This window comes from Solanum verrucosum, unplaced genomic scaffold (assembly GCF_900185275.1).
Source record: "Solanum verrucosum unplaced genomic scaffold, falcon-dt-bn FXZP01000062.1, whole genome shotgun sequence".
NCBI lineage: Eukaryota > Viridiplantae > Streptophyta > Magnoliopsida > Solanales > Solanaceae > Solanum > Solanum verrucosum.
In genome coordinates, this window is record NW_026020477.1 from 8,942,112 (window position 1) to 8,961,390 (window position 19,279).

At 32.1% G+C, this 19,279-nt stretch overlaps 2 protein-coding genes across 2 annotated transcripts; both read left to right on the top strand.

The window, feature by feature from the left end:
* The first annotated feature begins 202 nt into the window (after nt 1–202).
* LOC125809464 (LRR receptor-like serine/threonine-protein kinase GSO2) lies at nt 203–3,718 on the top strand. The gene is made up of 2 exons (XM_049489095.1): nt 203–2,672; nt 3,334–3,718. Exons 1-2 carry the CDS (start codon nt 203–205, stop codon nt 3,642–3,644), a joined length of 2,781 nt encoding a protein of 926 aa, XP_049345052.1. The 3' UTR covers nt 3,645–3,718.
* Nucleotides 3,719–10,564: 6,846 nt separating this feature from the next.
* LOC125809465 (LRR receptor-like serine/threonine-protein kinase GSO2) lies at nt 10,565–14,077 on the top strand. The gene is made up of 2 exons (XM_049489096.1): nt 10,565–13,031; nt 13,693–14,077. The coding sequence occupies exons 1-2, from the start codon at nt 10,565–10,567 to the stop codon at nt 14,001–14,003; spliced, it is 2,778 nt and encodes a 925-aa protein (XP_049345053.1). The 3' UTR covers nt 14,004–14,077.
* Nucleotides 14,078–19,279: the final 5,202 nt, after the last annotated feature.

The following is a 19,279-nucleotide window of genomic DNA, read 5'->3' on the forward strand; positions in this document are numbered from 1 at the left end:
CTTGTATTACTCATACCATGATTTGCAATGTATTAATTATACACCCTATAATACTGAATAAGGTGTATAACTAATACATGTATTAGTTATTCATAAGATGAAAATCTTACCAACAAAGGGTTAGTTATTAGGATCTTGTGCATGCATAATACTGCCTACTGAAGTTTATCAATTCAATTCTTGAAACCAAATGCAAGCCACAATGTTTGTCTATCTTCCTTCTATTCTGTACTTGTCTTTCTTTTCACATTTGGTGCTTTCCCAATTGCCCCCAAATCAAATTAATGTCATGAGAAGTGTCTATGATCTGTTTCAGAATGATACTGGTGCTTCTTTTGTATGGAATGGAACTGATAAAGCTTCAACCCCATGTTCTTGGAAAGGGGTTTCTTGCAATTTTCTGATAAATTCCTCCCTTACCAAAGTCACCTTTTCATTGTTCTCTATTTCTAGCTCTGAATTCTTGCCTTTTATTTGTCAAATTGATACTTTGGAGTCTATTGATGTTTCCCAGAACTTTTTGAGCTCTATCCCAAATGAGTTCATCACTGTTTGTGGGGGAATTAGTGGGTTGAAATTGTTGAACTTTAGTGGGAATAAATTGGAGGGTGTTTTGCCTACTTTCACTGGTTATGGAAAGTTGGAGTCTTTAGACTTTTCTTTTAATGACTTGAAGGGGAAAGTTGACTTGCAGTTGGATGGATTGAATTCACTCAAGAGTTTGAACCTTAGCTCTAACATGTTTAGTGGTTCAGTTCCTACCAGTCTTGGAAAATTTAATCTTCTGGAGGAGCTTCATCTCTCTGCAAATTCTTTTGAAGGTGAATTCCCCACTCAAATTGTTAACTTTGGCAACTTAACTTTGATTGACCTATCTCTAAACTTCCTATCTGGTGTAATTCCTGATAGATTAGGTGAACTTTCAAAATTGCAAGTCTTGATTTTGTCAAACAATAGATTGAGTGGCACAATCCCACAATCCCTTAGGAATATCACAACACTTACGCATTTTGCTGTGAATCAGAATGATTTTGTTGGAAATATACCCTTTGGTATAACCACATACCTGAGGAATTTGGACCTCAGTTTTAACACATTAAATGGTACAATTCCTCAGGACCTCTTATTCCCAATGAACTTGCAATTTGTTGATCTCACTTCCAATAAGTTAGAGGGACCTGTTCCTTCAAACATGTCGATAAATTTGATCAGGTTGAGATTGGGGCAAAATGCTTTGAATGGATCATTTCCATCTGCTTCCTTTGAAAGCCTTCAAAGTTTGACCTACTTGGAACTGGACAACAACCAGTTAACTGGACCAATTCCTTCTGAATTGGGGAAGTGCCAAAAGTTGGCCCTTTTGAACTTAGCCCAGAATAAGCTGAGTGGTGTTATTCCTGTTGAGCTGGGTGATATTTCTAATCTTCAGGTACTGAGTCTTCAGTCCAATAACCTAGTTGGAGAAATTCCAAGTAACATTTCACAGTTGAACAGATTGCAGAGGCTCAATTTCAGCTGGAATTTATTGACTGGTTCCATTCCAAGTTCGTTATCAAGTTTGAGAAATCTCACAAACTTGAATTTGCAGGCGAATAATCTAAGTGGTCGAATTCCGGTTGACATTAGTAACTTAAATGTGCTGTTAGAACTCCAACTTGGAGGGAACCAACTCGGTGGCCCTATTCCTGATATGCCTTTGAGTTTACAGATTGCTTTGAATCTGAGTCACAATCTTTTTCAAGGACCTATACCAAGTAGTTTTTCGAGATTGACTTCATTGGAAGTTTTGGATCTCTCTTACAACAGGTTCTCGGGTCAGATTCCAGACTACCTGACGGGAATGAGAGGCTTGACTAGGTTGGTGCTTTCAAACAATCAACTGTCTGGAGTTGTTCCAAAGTTTGAAAGCTTTGTCAGTGTTGAGACAGGTGGAAATGGGGATCTGATCTATCCTTCCGCAGTTGCTCCACCACAAGCGGCTGCAAAAAAGAGAAAATCAATAGTTGTTGCAGTTGTTGTCCCAATTGCATGTGTAGCAACAATTGCTGTTTTCGTGGTGATTGCTATTTCAACTAACCTGCACCAAACCGAGGTTTGTTGGATCACTGGTGATAGCCTCCACCAGTTTCAAATTAAACTGTCCAAGGCCATGACCGCAATTTGTAGGCCAATTAATGTTATGCAAAGCAACCAGTTCTACACTTACTACAAGGTTATGATGCCTTGTGGTGTGTACTATTGCATCAAGAGAATTAAGAAGAAGAACAGGTCAGTCAGCCTGCATAGCTTGGAAAGGTTCAAACAAGGGCTTGTTAATATTGGCCACCTGAGCAACTACACCATGGCTCCCCTTGCTTGTGTTGTGGAATCTGATACTACATATATAGTTTATGAATACCCTCAACATGGAACACTCTTTGACCTCCTTCACGGAAGATGTGATGACAGTACTTTAGACTGGAAAAGTCGCTTTGACATAGTAGTTGGCATTTGTAGAGGTTTGGCTCTCTTACATGGAGGTTCTCTCTTCAGCGATCAGATCATTCTCTTCCATATTTCATCAAGCAGCATCTTTATGAAACATTTGAACCAACCCTTAATTGGAGATATTGAGCTAGGGAGCACATTTAATTCTTCACAATTTTCTGTAGCAGTGGGATATGTTCCTCCAGGTAAACTGATCCTTCGTTGCTTTTGCGACGATGATGTGATTCAAATCTTAAACAAGTAATTATTGAATGTTCTTTAATTCATGTCTTTACAATCACTCACTTCACTTTGCACACTATTTTACCTACAAGGCAATTCAGAGTCCTTTAGGATTATCAAGAATCCCTTTGTCAGATTCTTCATCAAGAAACTTTATGGTTTGTTGTATCTTGAGAGTTTGAAACCAGAAATTATATCTAATTGGGTAGGATGATAACTACAACACAGAGATATAGCGTCGTCCATAAACCAACACGAACCAACTTTCATTTTCTTAGTTTTTGTTACTTTAAGGACCATTTATAGTTCCTGTTCTTATACTACTACAACAACTACTACAACTACTACACTTGAGTCTCAAATAAGTTGAAATCAGCAGTAGGAAACTTAACTGACTACGTTACTCCATATAGTTAATGTCTTTTAAAGTGGTAAGATCGGGATAGAAGGAAGGGGAAGGAAAGTATTCAATGTGATTGAACTTTACATCTATCGAATTTACGACACCAACTTATTGAATTTCTTTCTCCTTTATGCAGGATACCAGCTTCACTAAATAACAAGTGCTTATTTTCTCTCTGCTTTATAAGTCAATGATTTTTCATGTAATGTTTGTATTTGCAGAATATGCATATGTGATGAAAGTGACTGAGGCCGGTAATATGTACAGCTTTGGCGTAATAATGCTTGAGCTTCTAACAGGGAAACCAGCAATTAGTGAAGGAACAGAGTTGGCTAAGTGGATAATTCAGCATGAAGATTTGGGTGAAGTTGTTGACAGCAGAGTGAGTGGAAATTCAGTTCAAGTTCATCAACAAATGCTTCTAGTGCTTGAAATTGCTCTGCAATGCTTAAGTGTCTCTCCAAATGAAAGGCCTGATGCCAAAGAACTACTAGAGACTTTGCTAACTTTGGGCCAACAGTTTGGTATTTAATCACACATCGTATAGTACCATTGTATTTCTACCTCATGTTATGTTGCTCAGACTCTTAAAAAAGATGATGTCGGTTGCGTGTTGTATCCCCCAAAGGTAGTGCATTTTGGGATGATCTGACACGGGTGCAGCAACATTTTTGGCTAGTCTGGAAAGCATAGACCTCAATGTCCTTATTATGTAGTTTAAGAGTTTTGCACCTCTTAAGAAAGATAATTAATAGCGTCAATCATATGTTTGTCTATACTATCCCATTGGGTGAGAGTAAATTCATTCCACCTTCTTATTGGTTGGGAAGCAGGGGAATAAGAGACTAAGCCTCAATCTGAACAAATTTATCACTCATTTAGCCTTGCTGGGATCTCACTGATCTATGGTGAGGTGATATCTCCTGCTCCTCCTAAAGAAGTTAGGGCTCGTTTGGTGTGAGGGATTAGAAATAATAGTGATGGGATAAGGAAATAGTGATGGGATAAAAAAAAAATTATGTTGTTTGGTTGGCAAGTCCGGGATAACTTATCCCGGGATTAATAATTAGTACCGGGATAAGTTATCCCTCCCCATGGGTGGTATAGTAATCCCGGGATAACTTATCCCGAGATAGAATAGGTAAATGACAACTATGTCCCTTTAAATCCTTTTTATGTATCATTTTTTACATTTATGTATATTTACATTTTTTTAATACCATGTATAATAATATTTACTACTCCTTATTTTTATGATAATTATACATATTTTTCTATTAAAAAATTATACTATATAAATATAATTTTTATTTATGAATTTGACTAATTCTTATGTTTATTTTATTTTGATATCTCATAAATTTTCTTCTCTTTAATAAACTTAAGAGGAAAGTTCTATTTTTAAGCTAAATAAGAAAAAAGTTATATTTTTAAATACACATGGTACTTATCATGGGAATACATAAACAAAAATATTTAAGTTAAAAAAAAATAAAAGTTTTATTTTAAAAAATGAATAACTAAAGCTCACAAAGAAAAAATTAAAAAGTTTAAATAAAGTGAAGGGTAATTTTGTAAACAAACAACTTGTTCTTAAAATTTATCAATATATATTATTTTGAATATAACAAACCAAACACTCAATAAGAAATAATCCCAGGACAACTTATCCATCATAACTAATCCCAACATAACTTATCCCAACATAACTTATCCCATCACAACTCATATTCAAACCAAACGACCCCTATAGTTAACACTTATTTGGCTCTAGACATGACTTTACCAACATTGAAGAAATCTAAAAATAACACATAAGAAAACCTAATATCCTCCACAGAATCACAAAATATGGAAACAACGCACAACATATTAGAAGTATAGATTCCATTAAGACATTGGTCCATGACTCACAAGAAAATCAATGCTTTGATATCAAGTTTACACACCCTAAACTAGGTGCTAGCGATATGTTTAATATTTTCTTTTTATAATGCTAAATAATGCTTAAGTAAATCTTTTGTCTACTCTAAGGTGTCTTAGACATATAGCTGATACTAGCTGGGTTGAAATTATGCCTTGGACTTGGTAAGCTCTCTTTAGGACAAACATTTGCTCTAAAAAAAGACTAGCGTTTGGCCATGATTTTTTCTCTCTTTTTCAGCTCCGTAATATACGTTTGTCCATAATATTTTGTTTTATCATTTTTCTTTCATATCTCATCGTCAAGTGTTTATTAATTAGTTAAGTTAATCATATAAGATATGCTATTTTCTTTTGATTATATTATTCATCTTAATAAACCGTAGAACTTTCGATAAGTTCTACTTGAGGTTAATATGTATATTTAAAGGATATAACATATTTTAAAGTGGTTAACTGAACCATTTAATAAGAAAATGAAAAAAAAAATTCAAACTTTAAATTAAAAATATCTTATTAAAACATGTAATAAAAACAAGCCTTAATTCGAATGTCTAGACAAAACATCCAATAAATTTTAAGAAAATTTGGGTATGTATTTAATCCTATAATTAATTATTTATTTCCAAAAGTGGAGTCGTATCATGCGTTTTGCAAGGACTCTTTTTTTTTCTTCCTTTTTTTAAGATGGGAAACACATGATACATATTATAACATTTTTTGTTGGACCAAAACATGTATCTCATTTCTTGGTTGTTAAAGAAGAAACAAAAAAAAATCTTTGTTTTGAATCATTAAATCAACAATTAATCACCAATAACCTTTGATAATTTATCTTAGTTAGCAACAATTTATTAACTCTAAAAACACATGATAATATTGTTTTTCTCTTGAAAAATTATAGACTTAGTGATATGTTTGATTCAAGTACAAACATCGAATATCGAAAGTCAACAACAAATTCAGTGAAATCTCAAAAAAAGTGGAGTCTGATTCTAGTACAAACATCGAATATCGAAAAAAAAAAATCTCTTTAACTTTTGAATTTCGTAAATAAGTATGTTAGAATATATATAATTCAAGTATTTTTTCTCTATCTTTATTTGCCACAATATGTCTTCTTATTTTTTAGTTTTACTACAAAATCTTTTATATATAAAGAAAGTCAGTAATTAATAATCAAGTTACTTTATATTATTGTTTATTTGAAGCATTAATATTATTTTAAGTTGAAATTACAATTTGAAAATATCCCTTTAGTAATTTTCATAAATAAGTTGTCTCAGGATAATGACTTTATTTACATTCTCTTTTTTCTATTACACTGTTTATCAAAATAGTAATATTAATGATTTAAAAATATATTTAATCATTTTTATAATTACATAAATCGCAAAGTTCACTAATTATATATACTCGTTGGAAAGGTAATTTGTTAAATCAACAATTAATCACCTTTAACCTTTTCATCATATTTTTTTTTAAGAAAATAATTTCCAAAATCAAAAGCACGACTTGGAAATAGTCAAAGTCTTTTAAGTAGTATTTATTAATTAAAAATGACTCCAAACCAGTCAAATACGATAATATGGAAGACTTGCAGCAAATGTTACGTTCTCATTTCCTTTTTTTCTATGTTATGGCTATTTTTCTCTGACCCCACAAAGACTAATTTTGGCCTTTAATATTTAGTCAAGTTCCCTCAATTATCAGTCGTTTGGACATGCGATGTAAAATCATGTTGCGAAATTAAAGTAATATGAAGTTAAAGTTTTATATTGGACATGTAATTTTGATTTTTTAAGTTGTATGAGTATTTTTTCTTCATAAATATAAAAACTTCATAAGCTGTCACTATTCAAATTGATACTATCATATATCACATATATATATATATATATAAATAAGAGAACCCTAGGCCCGCCTACGTGGCGTCACCATAAGCAAGGATTCCTTTTTAATTTATTTATTTCCAAAATTAGCCTTCCCTTTCATGAAAAATTGTGGCTGTTATTAAAAGTTGTGACTTTTATGAAAAGTTGCGACTTTTACGAAGAGTTGCGACTTTTATGAAAGGTTGACTTTTATTAAAAGTTGTGACTTTTTATGAAGAGTTGCGACTTTATTAAAAGTTGTGACTTTTATGAAGAGTTGCGACTTTTACGAAAGATTGTAACATTTATGAAAGGTTGTGACCTTTCCGAAGAGTTGTGACCTTTTCGGTAAGGCACAATAAACATTTGTTCACACTACCCTTTGTTGTCTATAAATAGATGGGTTCCCTCTCATTTTAAAACAACGAAAATTCTGAACTTCTTCTTATTCTTCTGCACAATTAAATTTTTTATTCTGAACTTCTTCTTCTTCTTCTGCACAATTAAATATTTGATTCTGAACTTCTTCTTCTTCTTTTGCACAATTAAATATTATGTACTTTGCTCATGTTGAGTGACTCACTGACACTATTGTTTTTGTATCATTACACTGGTGAATAAAATCGTTTCATCCTGAGAGGATCTATTTCTTTTAACCTCTGGTACTAGAGGGGAATGATTTCCTTAAGGAAACATTGTGCATTCAATGAGCTTGATTTTTCCTTTCTGTTTCATTCTATTGTTATAGATCTTGATATGTTTTTTTACAGTCATTAATTTCTGCTTATGATATTAATTGTTGTTTTTGAATACATGTTTTAAACTTTATTGTTTATGTTTCTGTAAAGTTATTGTTATAAATATTTGTTAGTACAGACTCTATGTAAATCCAACTACTGCAGATTCACAAATAACTTTTTACAAAATACATTTTTTACAACATTCTATCTATGCTTCTCCAAGAGATCAAGCCTATAAATTTATATGATTTTTTGTTGTTGTCATAATAATGTTAATATTAACAGGAGTAAAAAAAAAATAGAAACTCAAATGATAGAACTAAAACTAGTAATTAATTACAATTGTATGATACACAATAATGACTATTCTCTCGCACCAAAGTACTATTTTGATAACTTTTTTCCCATTATCTCTTACTTCTCTTTCACTCTTTTCAAGGATCCTTATTATTTTGTTCGTGAACAACTTCAATTCCCAAACACCATCATAACTATATTACATATGAAATTTGGATTTTGGAAGATTGCATTTTAATTTTAAAACACATAATGACTACATATTACTTATTAATATATCATATGATTATGGAACCTTTGCTCTTGATAAACACATTAGTTATATAAATATTTAATTTTTGAAAGTAATTGATAGTGTTATACTAACGAAATTTGCAAAGAAGAAATTGAGAAAAATATTTATTTGACTTTGTAATTAAAGACACTATGTATCCATGCATATAAATGATAAAACTAATCTAACCATTGTAAAATTTCAAAAGCAAATTAATGAATTTGTAAAATGAAATTATGAAAACTAGGAGAAAATAGTGTTATGATTTGTAATTTTGCCTTTTCTTTTAATAAAACAAATGGTAAACTACAATTGAATAACCTCTATACTCTTGAAAATATATTTATATAAAAATGCTATAACATCAAAATACAAGAATAATTCTATTCTAATAAATTTTTAAAGAAAAATAATCTAACCGCGCGAAGCATGGGCCCATTTACTAGTCTAATCAATTAAGTAAATCATAGTTCATAATAAGATATCAAAATATTGTAAAGTGATATAACTCATTTTCTTTTTTTATAAATAAATGTTTGTGATTACGAACTTTTCAATACACATAATTTTATAAAAATCTCAGTCATTAGTAGTAATACTGATTATTCTTTAATATAATCATTTCACATGGTACACATGAATTTCCGATGATAATTGAACTTCTTTGAGGTATTGTCATGATATGGTGATGTTACATGAATAGTTATGTTACTTGAAATAATAGGATGATCGAAAGAATCATTTAAAGCTAAATTAGTACTATATGTTATGGAAATACTTGTGATTAACGATACACGATCTAGCTTGACATAGATAGTACATTTTTTCATACCAAAGTCCTTTTGCTGGAGATACTGTGTTTCATGTCATAGGTCTAGGTTTACAAGTTGACAAACCTGTATACAGATTCGAACTATAATTAACTATGGAATGATGAACTCCATTTATTTCTTCTTGGAGTAGCTATGTCTAATATTTTGATGTCGTTTGGATATGTAGGTTTATGATGGGTAGGCCAGGATCCTGTCCCAACGATAGCACGATTATCATAAGATATATGACAAAATAAACATGAAATTCGAACATTCAACTTCACTTGGTTCATCCAATAATATTAGTAAAGATGATAGCTAGGTGTATGTATAATAATGAAAGTAGATTGTGCAAAGAATTGTACGATTCATTCGTATGTAGCAACTCTTCTTGATGAAGGGCCATATGTTACTATTAAACAAGGGGGATTAATAGCCCGTTTGATTAAATTTTTAAGGTTAAAAATATTATTTTTTTCTTCAGAAAATACTTATTTTAGAAAAGTAAGGTGCTTATTAAGTTTTTGAGAAAAAAAATAGTACTTTGAAGGAGTAACTGAAACTATTTTTTGCAAGCTAAACAAAGTAGTTTTTCTCCAAAAGCACCTTTTTGAAAACACTTTTTGAGAAAAATACGCTTCAAATTGTTTGGTAGAGTGTATAAAATTGTGTTCGGTAGGGTGTCGTAGTAATGCGGTGTAGGGTTGTTCAAAATCGAATTAAAACCCATAACCCAAATAAAAAAAAGTTATTGATTTATTGGTAATGCTGCAATGGGTTATTGAATTAGTGGGTTTCGGTACTGGTTTTGATTATTATTTCTTGCATCGGGTTATCCGTTCTTAACGGTTTGAGATTTTTTCTAACGGGTTCACTGATAATCTGATAGTAAATTAATAAATTAATATATATCATTTGATATATAGAGTCCTTGACTTAAGGTTTAGTTTCATACCTTCAACTGTCTCATACTCTCGGTTATTCTACAACATGAAAGTGCTTGCTTTTGAGCAAAATGAAGTCAATTCATGTGCATAATTCATTTGGTTTGTCACCTTGTATCTATGTGATTTTTAAATGATTTTTAGTGTGAAATCTTAACGGTTTAACCGATAACGATCAATGACTGATAAATTGATACCTTAATGGTTATATAACAATTTAGCATGTCTACACACTAATAATCGATAAGTTAAGTCGATATACATCAAAATCAAACCGAACCGACCGATACATAAGCCTAATACTGCGAATATTTCTTATTGATTATTTGGTTTAATGTATCAAAGACAGTTTTGTCTTTAACCATGCTTATCCATATAGTAATAACCTTGTATTACTCATACCATGATTTGCAATGTATTAATTATACACCCTATAATACTGAATAAGGTGTATAACTAATACATGTATTAGTTATTCATAAGATGAAAATCTTACCAACAAAGGGTTAGTTATTAGGATCTTGTGCATGCATAATACTGCCTACTGAAGTTTATCAATTCAATTCTTGAAACCAAATGCAAGCCACAATGTTTGTCTATCTTCCTTCTATTCTGTACTTGTCTTTCTTTTCACATTTGGTGCTTTCCCAATTGCCCCCAAATCAAATTAATGTCATGAGAAGTGTCTATGATCTGTTTCAGAATGATACTGGTGCTTCTTTTGTATGGAATGGAACTGATAAAGCTTCAACCCCATGTTCTTGGAAAGGGGTTTCTTGCAATTCTGATAATTCTTCCCTTACCAAAGTCACCTTTTCATTGTTCTCTATTTCTAGCTCTGAATTCTTGCCTTTTATTTGTCAAATTGATACTTTGGAGTCTATTGATGTTTCCCAGAACTTTTTGAGCTCTATCCCAAATGAGTTCATCACTGTTTGTGGGGGAATTAGTGGGTTGAAATTGTTGAACTTTAGTGGGAATAAATTGGAGGGTGTTTTGCCTACTTTCACTGGTTATGGAAAGTTGGAGTCTTTAGACTTTTCTTTTAATGACTTGAAGGGGAAAGTTGACTTGCAGTTGGATGGATTGAATTCACTCAAGAGTTTGAACCTTAGCTCTAACATGTTTAGTGGTTCAGTTCCTACCAGTCTTGGAAAATTTAATCTTCTGGAGGAGCTTCATCTCTCTGCAAATTCTTTTGAAGGTGAATTCCCCACTCAAATTGTTAACTTTGGCAACTTAACTTTGATTGACCTATCTCTAAACTTCCTATCTGGTGTAATTCCTGATAGATTAGGTGAACTTTCAAAATTGCAAGTCTTGATTTTGTCAAACAATAGATTGAGTGGCACAATCCCACAATCCCTTAGGAATATCACAACACTTACGCATTTTGCTGTGAATCAGAATGATTTTGTTGGAAATATACCCTTTGGTATAACCACATACCTGAGGAATTTGGACCTCAGTTTTAACACATTAAATGGTACAATTCCTCAGGACCTCTTATTCCCAATGAACTTGCAATTTGTTGATCTCACTTCCAATAAGTTAGAGGGACCTGTTCCTTCAAACATGTCGATAAATTTGATCAGGTTGAGATTGGGGCAAAATGCTTTGAATGGATCATTTCCATCTGCTTCCTTTGAAAGCCTTCAAAGTTTGACCTACTTGGAACTGGACAACAACCAGTTAACTGGACCAATTCCTTCTGAATTGGGGAAGTGCCAAAAGTTGGCCCTTTTGAACTTAGCCCAGAATAAGCTGAGTGGTGTTATTCCTGTTGAGCTGGGTGATATTTCTAATCTTCAGGTACTGAGTCTTCAGTCCAATAACCTAGTTGGAGAAATTCCAAGTAACATTTCACAGTTGAACAGATTGCAGAGGCTCAATTTCAGCTGGAATTTATTGACTGGTTCCATTCCAAGTTCGTTATCAAGTTTGAGAAATCTCACAAACTTGAATTTGCAGGCGAATAATCTAAGTGGTCGAATTCCGGTTGACATTAGTAACTTAAATGTGCTGTTAGAACTCCAACTTGGAGGGAACCAACTCGGTGGCCCTATTCCTGATATGCCTTTGAGTTTACAGATTGCTTTGAATCTGAGTCACAATCTTTTTCAAGGACCTATACCAAGTAGTTTTTCGAGATTGACTTCATTGGAAGTTTTGGATCTCTCTTACAACAGGTTCTCGGGTCAGATTCCAGACTACCTGACGGGAATGAGAGGCTTGACTAGGTTGGTGCTTTCAAACAATCAACTGTCTGGAGTTGTTCCAAAGTTTGAAAGCTTTGTCAGTGTTGAGACAGGTGGAAATGGGGATCTGATCTATCCTTCCGCAGTTGCTCCACCACAAGCGGCTGCAAAAAAGAGAAAATCAATAGTTGTTGCAGTTGTTGTCCCAATTGCATGTGTAGCAACAATTGCTGTTTTCGTGGTGATTGCTATTTCAACTAACCTGCACCAAACCGAGGTTTGTTGGATCACTGGTGATAGCCTCCACCAGTTTCAAATTAAACTGTCCAAGGCCATGACCGCAATTTGTAGGCCAATTAATGTTATGCAAAGCAACCAGTTCTACACTTACTACAAGGTTATGATGCCTTGTGGTGTGTACTATTGCATCAAGAGAATTAAGAAGAAGAACAGGTCAGTCAGCCTGCATAGCTTGGAAAGGTTCAAACAAGGGCTTGTTAATATTGGCCACCTGAGCAACTACACCATGGCTCCCCTTGCTTGTGTTGTGGAATCTGATACTACATATATAGTTTATGAATACCCTCAACATGGAACACTCTTTGACCTCCTTCACGGAAGATGTGATGACAGTACTTTAGACTGGAAAAGTCGCTTTGACATAGTAGTTGGCATTTGTAGAGGTTTGGCTCTCTTACATGGAGGTTCTCTCTTCAGCGATCAGATCATTCTCTTCCATATTTCATCAAGCAGCATCTTTATGAAACATTTGAACCAACCCTTAATTGGAGATATTGAGCTAGGGAGCACATTTAATTCTTCACAATTTTCTGTAGCAGTGGGATATGTTCCTCCAGGTAAACTGATCCTTCGTTGCTTTTGCGACGATGATGTGATTCAAATCTTAAACAAGTAATTATTGAATGTTCTTTAATTCATGTCTTTACAATCACTCACTTCACTTTGCACACTATTTTACCTACAAGGCAATTCAGAGTCCTTTAGGATTATCAAGAATCCCTTTGTCAGATTCTTCATCAAGAAACTTTATGGTTTGTTGTATCTTGAGAGTTTGAAACCAGAAATTATATCTAATTGGGTAGGATGATAACTACAACACAGAGATATAGCGTCGTCCATAAACCAACACGAACCAACTTTCATTTTCTTAGTTTTTGTTACTTTAAGGACCATTTATAGTTCCTGTTCTTATACTACTACAACAACTACTACAACTACTACACTTGAGTCTCAAATAAGTTGAAATCAGCAGTAGGAAACTTAACTGACTACGTTACTCCATATAGTTAATGTCTTTTAAAGTGGTAAGATCGGGATAGAAGGAAGGGGAAGGAAAGTATTCAATGTGATTGAACTTTACATCTATCGAATTTACGACACCAACTTATTGAATTTCTTTCTCCTTTATGCAGGATACCAGCTTCACTAAATAACAAGTGCTTATTTTCTCTCTGCTTTATAAGTCAATGATTTTTCATGTAATGTTTGTATTTGCAGAATATGCATATGTGATGAAAGTGACTGAGGCCGGTAATATGTACAGCTTTGGCGTAATAATGCTTGAGCTTCTAACAGGGAAACCAGCAATTAGTGAAGGAACAGAGTTGGCTAAGTGGATAATTCAGCATGAAGATTTGGGTGAAGTTGTTGACAGCAGAGTGAGTGGAAATTCAGTTCAAGTTCATCAACAAATGCTTCTAGTGCTTGAAATTGCTCTGCAATGCTTAAGTGTCTCTCCAAATGAAAGGCCTGATGCCAAAGAACTACTAGAGACTTTGCTAACTTTGGGCCAACAGTTTGGTATTTAATCACACATCGTATAGTACCATTGTATTTCTACCTCATGTTATGTTGCTCAGACTCTTAAAAAAGATGATGTCGGTTGCGTGTTGTATCCCCCAAAGGTAGTGCATTTTGGGATGATCTGACACGGGTGCAGCAACATTTTTGGCTAGTCTGGAAAGCATAGACCTCAATGTCCTTATTATGTAGTTTAAGAGTTTTGCACCTCTTAAGAAAGATAATTAATAGCGTCAATCATATGTTTGTCTATACTATCCCATTGGGTGAGAGTAAATTCATTCCACCTTCTTATTGGTTGGGAAGCAGGGGAATAAGAGACTAAGCCTCAATCTGAACAAATTTATCACTCATTTAGCCTTGCTGGGATCTCACTGATCTATGGTGAGGTGATATCTCCTGCTCCTCCTAAAGAAGTTAGGGCTCGTTTGGTGTGAGGGATTAGAAATAATAGTGATGGGATAAGGAAATAGTGATGGGATAAAAAAAAAATTATGTTGTTTGGTTGGCAAGTCCGGGATAACTTATCCCGGGATTAATAATTAGTACCGGGATAAGTTATCCCTCCCCATGGGTGGTATAGTAATCCCGGGATAACTTATCCCGAGATAGAATAGGTAAATGACAACTATGTCCCTTTAAATCCTTTTTATGTATCATTTTTTACATTTATGTATATTTACATTTTTTTAATACCATGTATAATAATATTTACTACTCCTTATTTTTATGATAATTATACATATTTTTCTATTAAAAAATTATACTATATAAATATAATTTTTATTTATGAATTTATTTGACTAATTCTTATGTTTATTTTATTTTGATATCTCATAAATTTTCTTCTCTTTAATAAACTTAAGAGGAAAGTTCTATTTTTAAGCTAAATAAGAAAAAAGTTATATTTTTAAATACACATGGTACTTATCATGGGAATACATAAACAAAAATATTTAAGTTAAAAAAAAATAAAAGTTTTATTTTAAAAAATGAATAACTAAAGCTCACAAAGAAAAAATTAAAAAGTTTAAATAAAGTGAAGGGTAATTTTGTAAACAAACAACTTGTTCTTAAAATTTATCAATATATATTATTTTGAATATAACAAACCAAACACTCAATAAGAAATAATCCCAGGACAACTTATCCATCATAACTAATCCCAACATAACTTATCCCAACATAACTTATCCCATCACAACTCATATTCAAACCAAACGACCCCTATAGTTAACACTTATTTGGCTCTAGACATGACTTTACCAACATTGAAAGAAATCTAAAATAACACATAAGAAAACCTAATATCCCTCCACAGAATCACAAAATATGGAAACAACGCACAACATATTAGAAGTATAGATTCCATTAAGACATTGGTCCATGACTCACAAGAAAATCAATGCTTTGATATCAAGTTTACACACCCTAACTAGGTGCTAGCGATATGTTTAATATTTTCTTTTTATAATGCTAAATAATGCTTAAGTAAATCTTTTGTCTACTCTAAGGTGTCTTAGACATATAGCTGATACTAGCTGGTTGAAATTATGCCTTGGACTTGGTAAGCTCTCTTTAGGACAAACATTTGCTCTAAAAAAAGACTAGCGTTTGGCCATGATTTTTTCTCTCTTTTTCAGCTCCGTAATATACGTTTGTCCATAAAATTTTGAAAAAATCCGGAATTCAACTCGGAATCATAGGAATTTGAAAATACTGCTGTTTTCACTCCAAGCTACTCACAAAAATTCAAAAACAATTCCAATTTGTATCCATGGCCAAACCCAACTCCAATTTTCAAGAATCATTTTTCACTTTGAAAACAAAAACTACTTTTTTCAAATACTCACAATTCTCATGGTAAAACGGCCCCCTAATGGCTTGCCTAGACAAGGATATTTCCTTGTTAGCACCTTAATGTTACAGTTCTCAGTCATTTTATTTTTTTGGTACATTGGAAAGTACTTATTAAAAATCCTAGAATCTTTCATAAGCAACATTACCTAAATCAGCCAAGAGCAAAAACTCCATTTCCTTGATTGCATTTCCCAAACTAGCAAATCTTCGTGTCAGTGACCTTCATTAGCCAGGAAATCTACATGTGACAGTTCTTGGTCATATGCACAAGGTAGAAAAGAGTATACAGTGTGTGCATCATATACCTGCATTAATAAAGATTAAATGACACAATGCAACTTCAGAAACCAGCCCAAAACTGAGAATCAACGAGATATCCCTCTATCCATGAGTATCTATTCTATCAATAAATGTAGGGGATCTCTCTATACATATAAATTTCATTTATGTAAAATGGTATGATCGACTTATCAATCAGCTACATGGGATTTCTGTTGGATGAAATCTTTTGTGAAGCTTGTCAAGAAAGTTTTATTCACCGAAACCACATCTTATGCATCCTTTTGCAGCCGAATTTGTTATTCCTCGATTGATGAAGAACAGATCAACATTGACTTGGAAGAATATTTCAAAAGAAGAAAACGTGTTATAAGTGAGGTTGAACACTGAGCATGAAAACCAGATTACATGATTATATTTGAAAAATGAGAAACCAGTAAAATAACACAGCAAGTGACTCAAAACTTGTCGCCAAGAAGCAGTAAGAGGTATATACAATAATTTTATATGTACAAAATCATTTAGAAGCTGAAAAGTTTTGCATTTCTCTTTACACTAAAGGTTCAACTGAAACAAAAAAAGATTTTTAAATACTCCTTATATCTGATATTTTCCTTTCAACAATGAAAACAACCTTCTATTCTGTCTCATTCCAAATTGCCAAGAAAATGCAAAATGATGTTGCCTCTGAAACTCATTCCCTTCAGCTCCTATGTAATCTCCAGCTTGGAATTTTGTCCATCACAGGTTCTCAATTACACCCCACTATGGTTGGCAACGGGACCGGAACCGGGACTACTGGATCGGGACGGACCGGAACCGGTAATTCCAGAAAAAAATGAGTTTACCGTCCTGTCCCGGACCGGACCGGAAACCGGGTCCCAACGGTTATAATTAAAAAAAAAAATTATTAAAATTAAAAAATTAAGAACAATACTCAAATAATATTAAAACTTTTATAATTTTAAAGTAAAAATTTGAACTTTTAAAGTTTTAAATACAAACTTTCAAACTTTAAAAGTATAAAAGTTTAAATTTCACACTTTAAAAGTTTAAAAATTTAAATTCAAACTTTAAAACTATAAAACTATAAAACTATAAAAGTTTAAATTTCACACTTTAAAAGTATAAAAGTTTAAATTTCACACTTTAAAAGTTTGAAAATTTAAATTCAAACTTTAAAAGTATAAAAGTTTAAATTTCACACTTTAAAAGTTTGAAAATTTAAATTCAAACTTTAAAAGTATAAAAGTTTAAATTTCACACTTTAAAAGTTTGAAAATTTAAATTCAAACTTTAAAAGTATAAAAGTTTAAATTTCACACTTTAAAAGTTTGAAAATTTAAATTCAAACTTTAAAAGTATAAAAGTTTAAATTTCACACTTTAAAAGTTTAAAAATTTAAATTCAAACTTTAAAACTATAAAACTATAAATTTGACACTTTAAATTTTAAAAGTTTAAAAATTTAAATTCAAACTTTAAAACTATAAAACTATAAATTTGACACTTTAAATTTTAAAAGTTTAAAAATTTAAATTCAAACTTTAAAACTATAAAAGTTTAAACTTCACACTTTAAATTTTAAAAGTTTGAAAATTTAAATTCAAACTTTAAAAGTTTAAATTTCACACTTTAAAAGTTAAATTTAAAGACAATAATAATAAAAAAATTAAGGCGAGTAGCCTATACTTTTATTAATATTAATTAAATAGTACAAGTTGAGTTACAAATTATTAGTAGAGTATTAAAAAATCTAATCTACACAACCACCTTCTAGGAAAGGTTCTGTTTGAATTAGACCTCGAATTATGATACTCATACTAATAGACATTTAAATTTAATAGTTAATGCTACCAAAGAAATCTTTTTTTAAATCATTTAACATTTCTCTAGTAACATGCTTTGAAATTGGTTGATTAGCTAGTTCCTCCATTGCATCAATGCCGTCGTCACTAAAATCTTGCATTATTTCATCAACGTCATTTTCAAATTTGGTCGGTAAAGGTGGACGACCATAACTCCTTCTCTCGCCATTAATCCAATCTCTAAATAGTACCGATATCTCCAAGCTATCTGCTGCTAATGAATATCTATGCTCTCCAATTTGAAATCTTGTTGCACTAAAAGCGTCTTCCGAAGCTACTGAAGATGCTTGAATAACTAACACATCTCGAGCAACCGGTTGAAGTTTTGGAAATCTCTGGCCGCGATTGCTCCACCATTCTAGAAGATCAATAGTAGTAGGTTCTGTATTTTGATTAATATATGCATCAAAATCATTTCTATCATTATGAGAAAGTTCAAGAATACAATCTACCATATCATCAATATCATCTTCATTATTATATCTATTCCTAGAACTTTGAGGCTCTTCATTATGTACTACATTCATTATATTAGAATTATACAAGTTATACAATTTTCTAGCTTCAATTTTTATCCTTAACATCTTGACAATGTGTTTCATCATCTTCACTATCAATATCCAAATTAAAATATATTTTATCAACCATTCGTAATGCACCTTCATCTTTGTAATGTGGATTTAACAAACAAGCAGTTAAATAAATTTGAGGAATAAGAATAAAATATTTTTAAAATTTTTCAATCATGTTCTTAACAGATTCTTCAAATCTTGGTTTATTTTTGAATTTATAAAATTTACTAGAAATAGCACAAATATTAGGTAAAACAGAGCAAATAGTTGGATAATAAAGTGCAGATATTTTTTTGTAGTTGAATAAAAAACTTTTAAGAATTCTATAAGTTCTTTTATGTCATTCCAATCATTATAATCAAGTCTATATGTCATATTTGAATTATGAGCATTCCAAACCATTTGTAAAGGTTTCCTATATTCATAAGCGACTTCAAGCATTTCATATAAAGAATTTCATCTAGTACACACTGATTCTGGAATTTTTCTAGGTGGAAGATTAAATTCACGACAACGATTTTCAAAATCTCTACGTCTAGACTTAGCTTGACATTTAAAAATAAAATGACATGCAGTTTCAACTTTTGTGCAACCATCATCATACATTTCTATACCATCTCTAACAATCAAATTATATATGTGTGCAGCACACCTAATATGAAAACCATCAATATAAATAGGGCAAAGAGACGGTTTTAGTATTTTG

Excerpts from the sequence above, each read along its gene's own strand:
- LOC125809464 (XM_049489095.1), top strand. The coding sequence starts at position 203 with ATGTTTGTCTATCTTCCTTCTATTCTGTACTTGTCTTTCTTTTCACAT. Across the intron at positions 2,673-3,333 it reads AGTGGGATATGTTCCTCCAG|AATATGCATATGTGATGAAA; the intron begins GTAAACTGATCC and ends TTGTATTTGCAG.
- LOC125809465 (XM_049489096.1), top strand. The coding sequence starts at position 10,565 with ATGTTTGTCTATCTTCCTTCTATTCTGTACTTGTCTTTCTTTTCACAT. Across the intron at positions 13,032-13,692 it reads AGTGGGATATGTTCCTCCAG|AATATGCATATGTGATGAAA; the intron begins GTAAACTGATCC and ends TTGTATTTGCAG.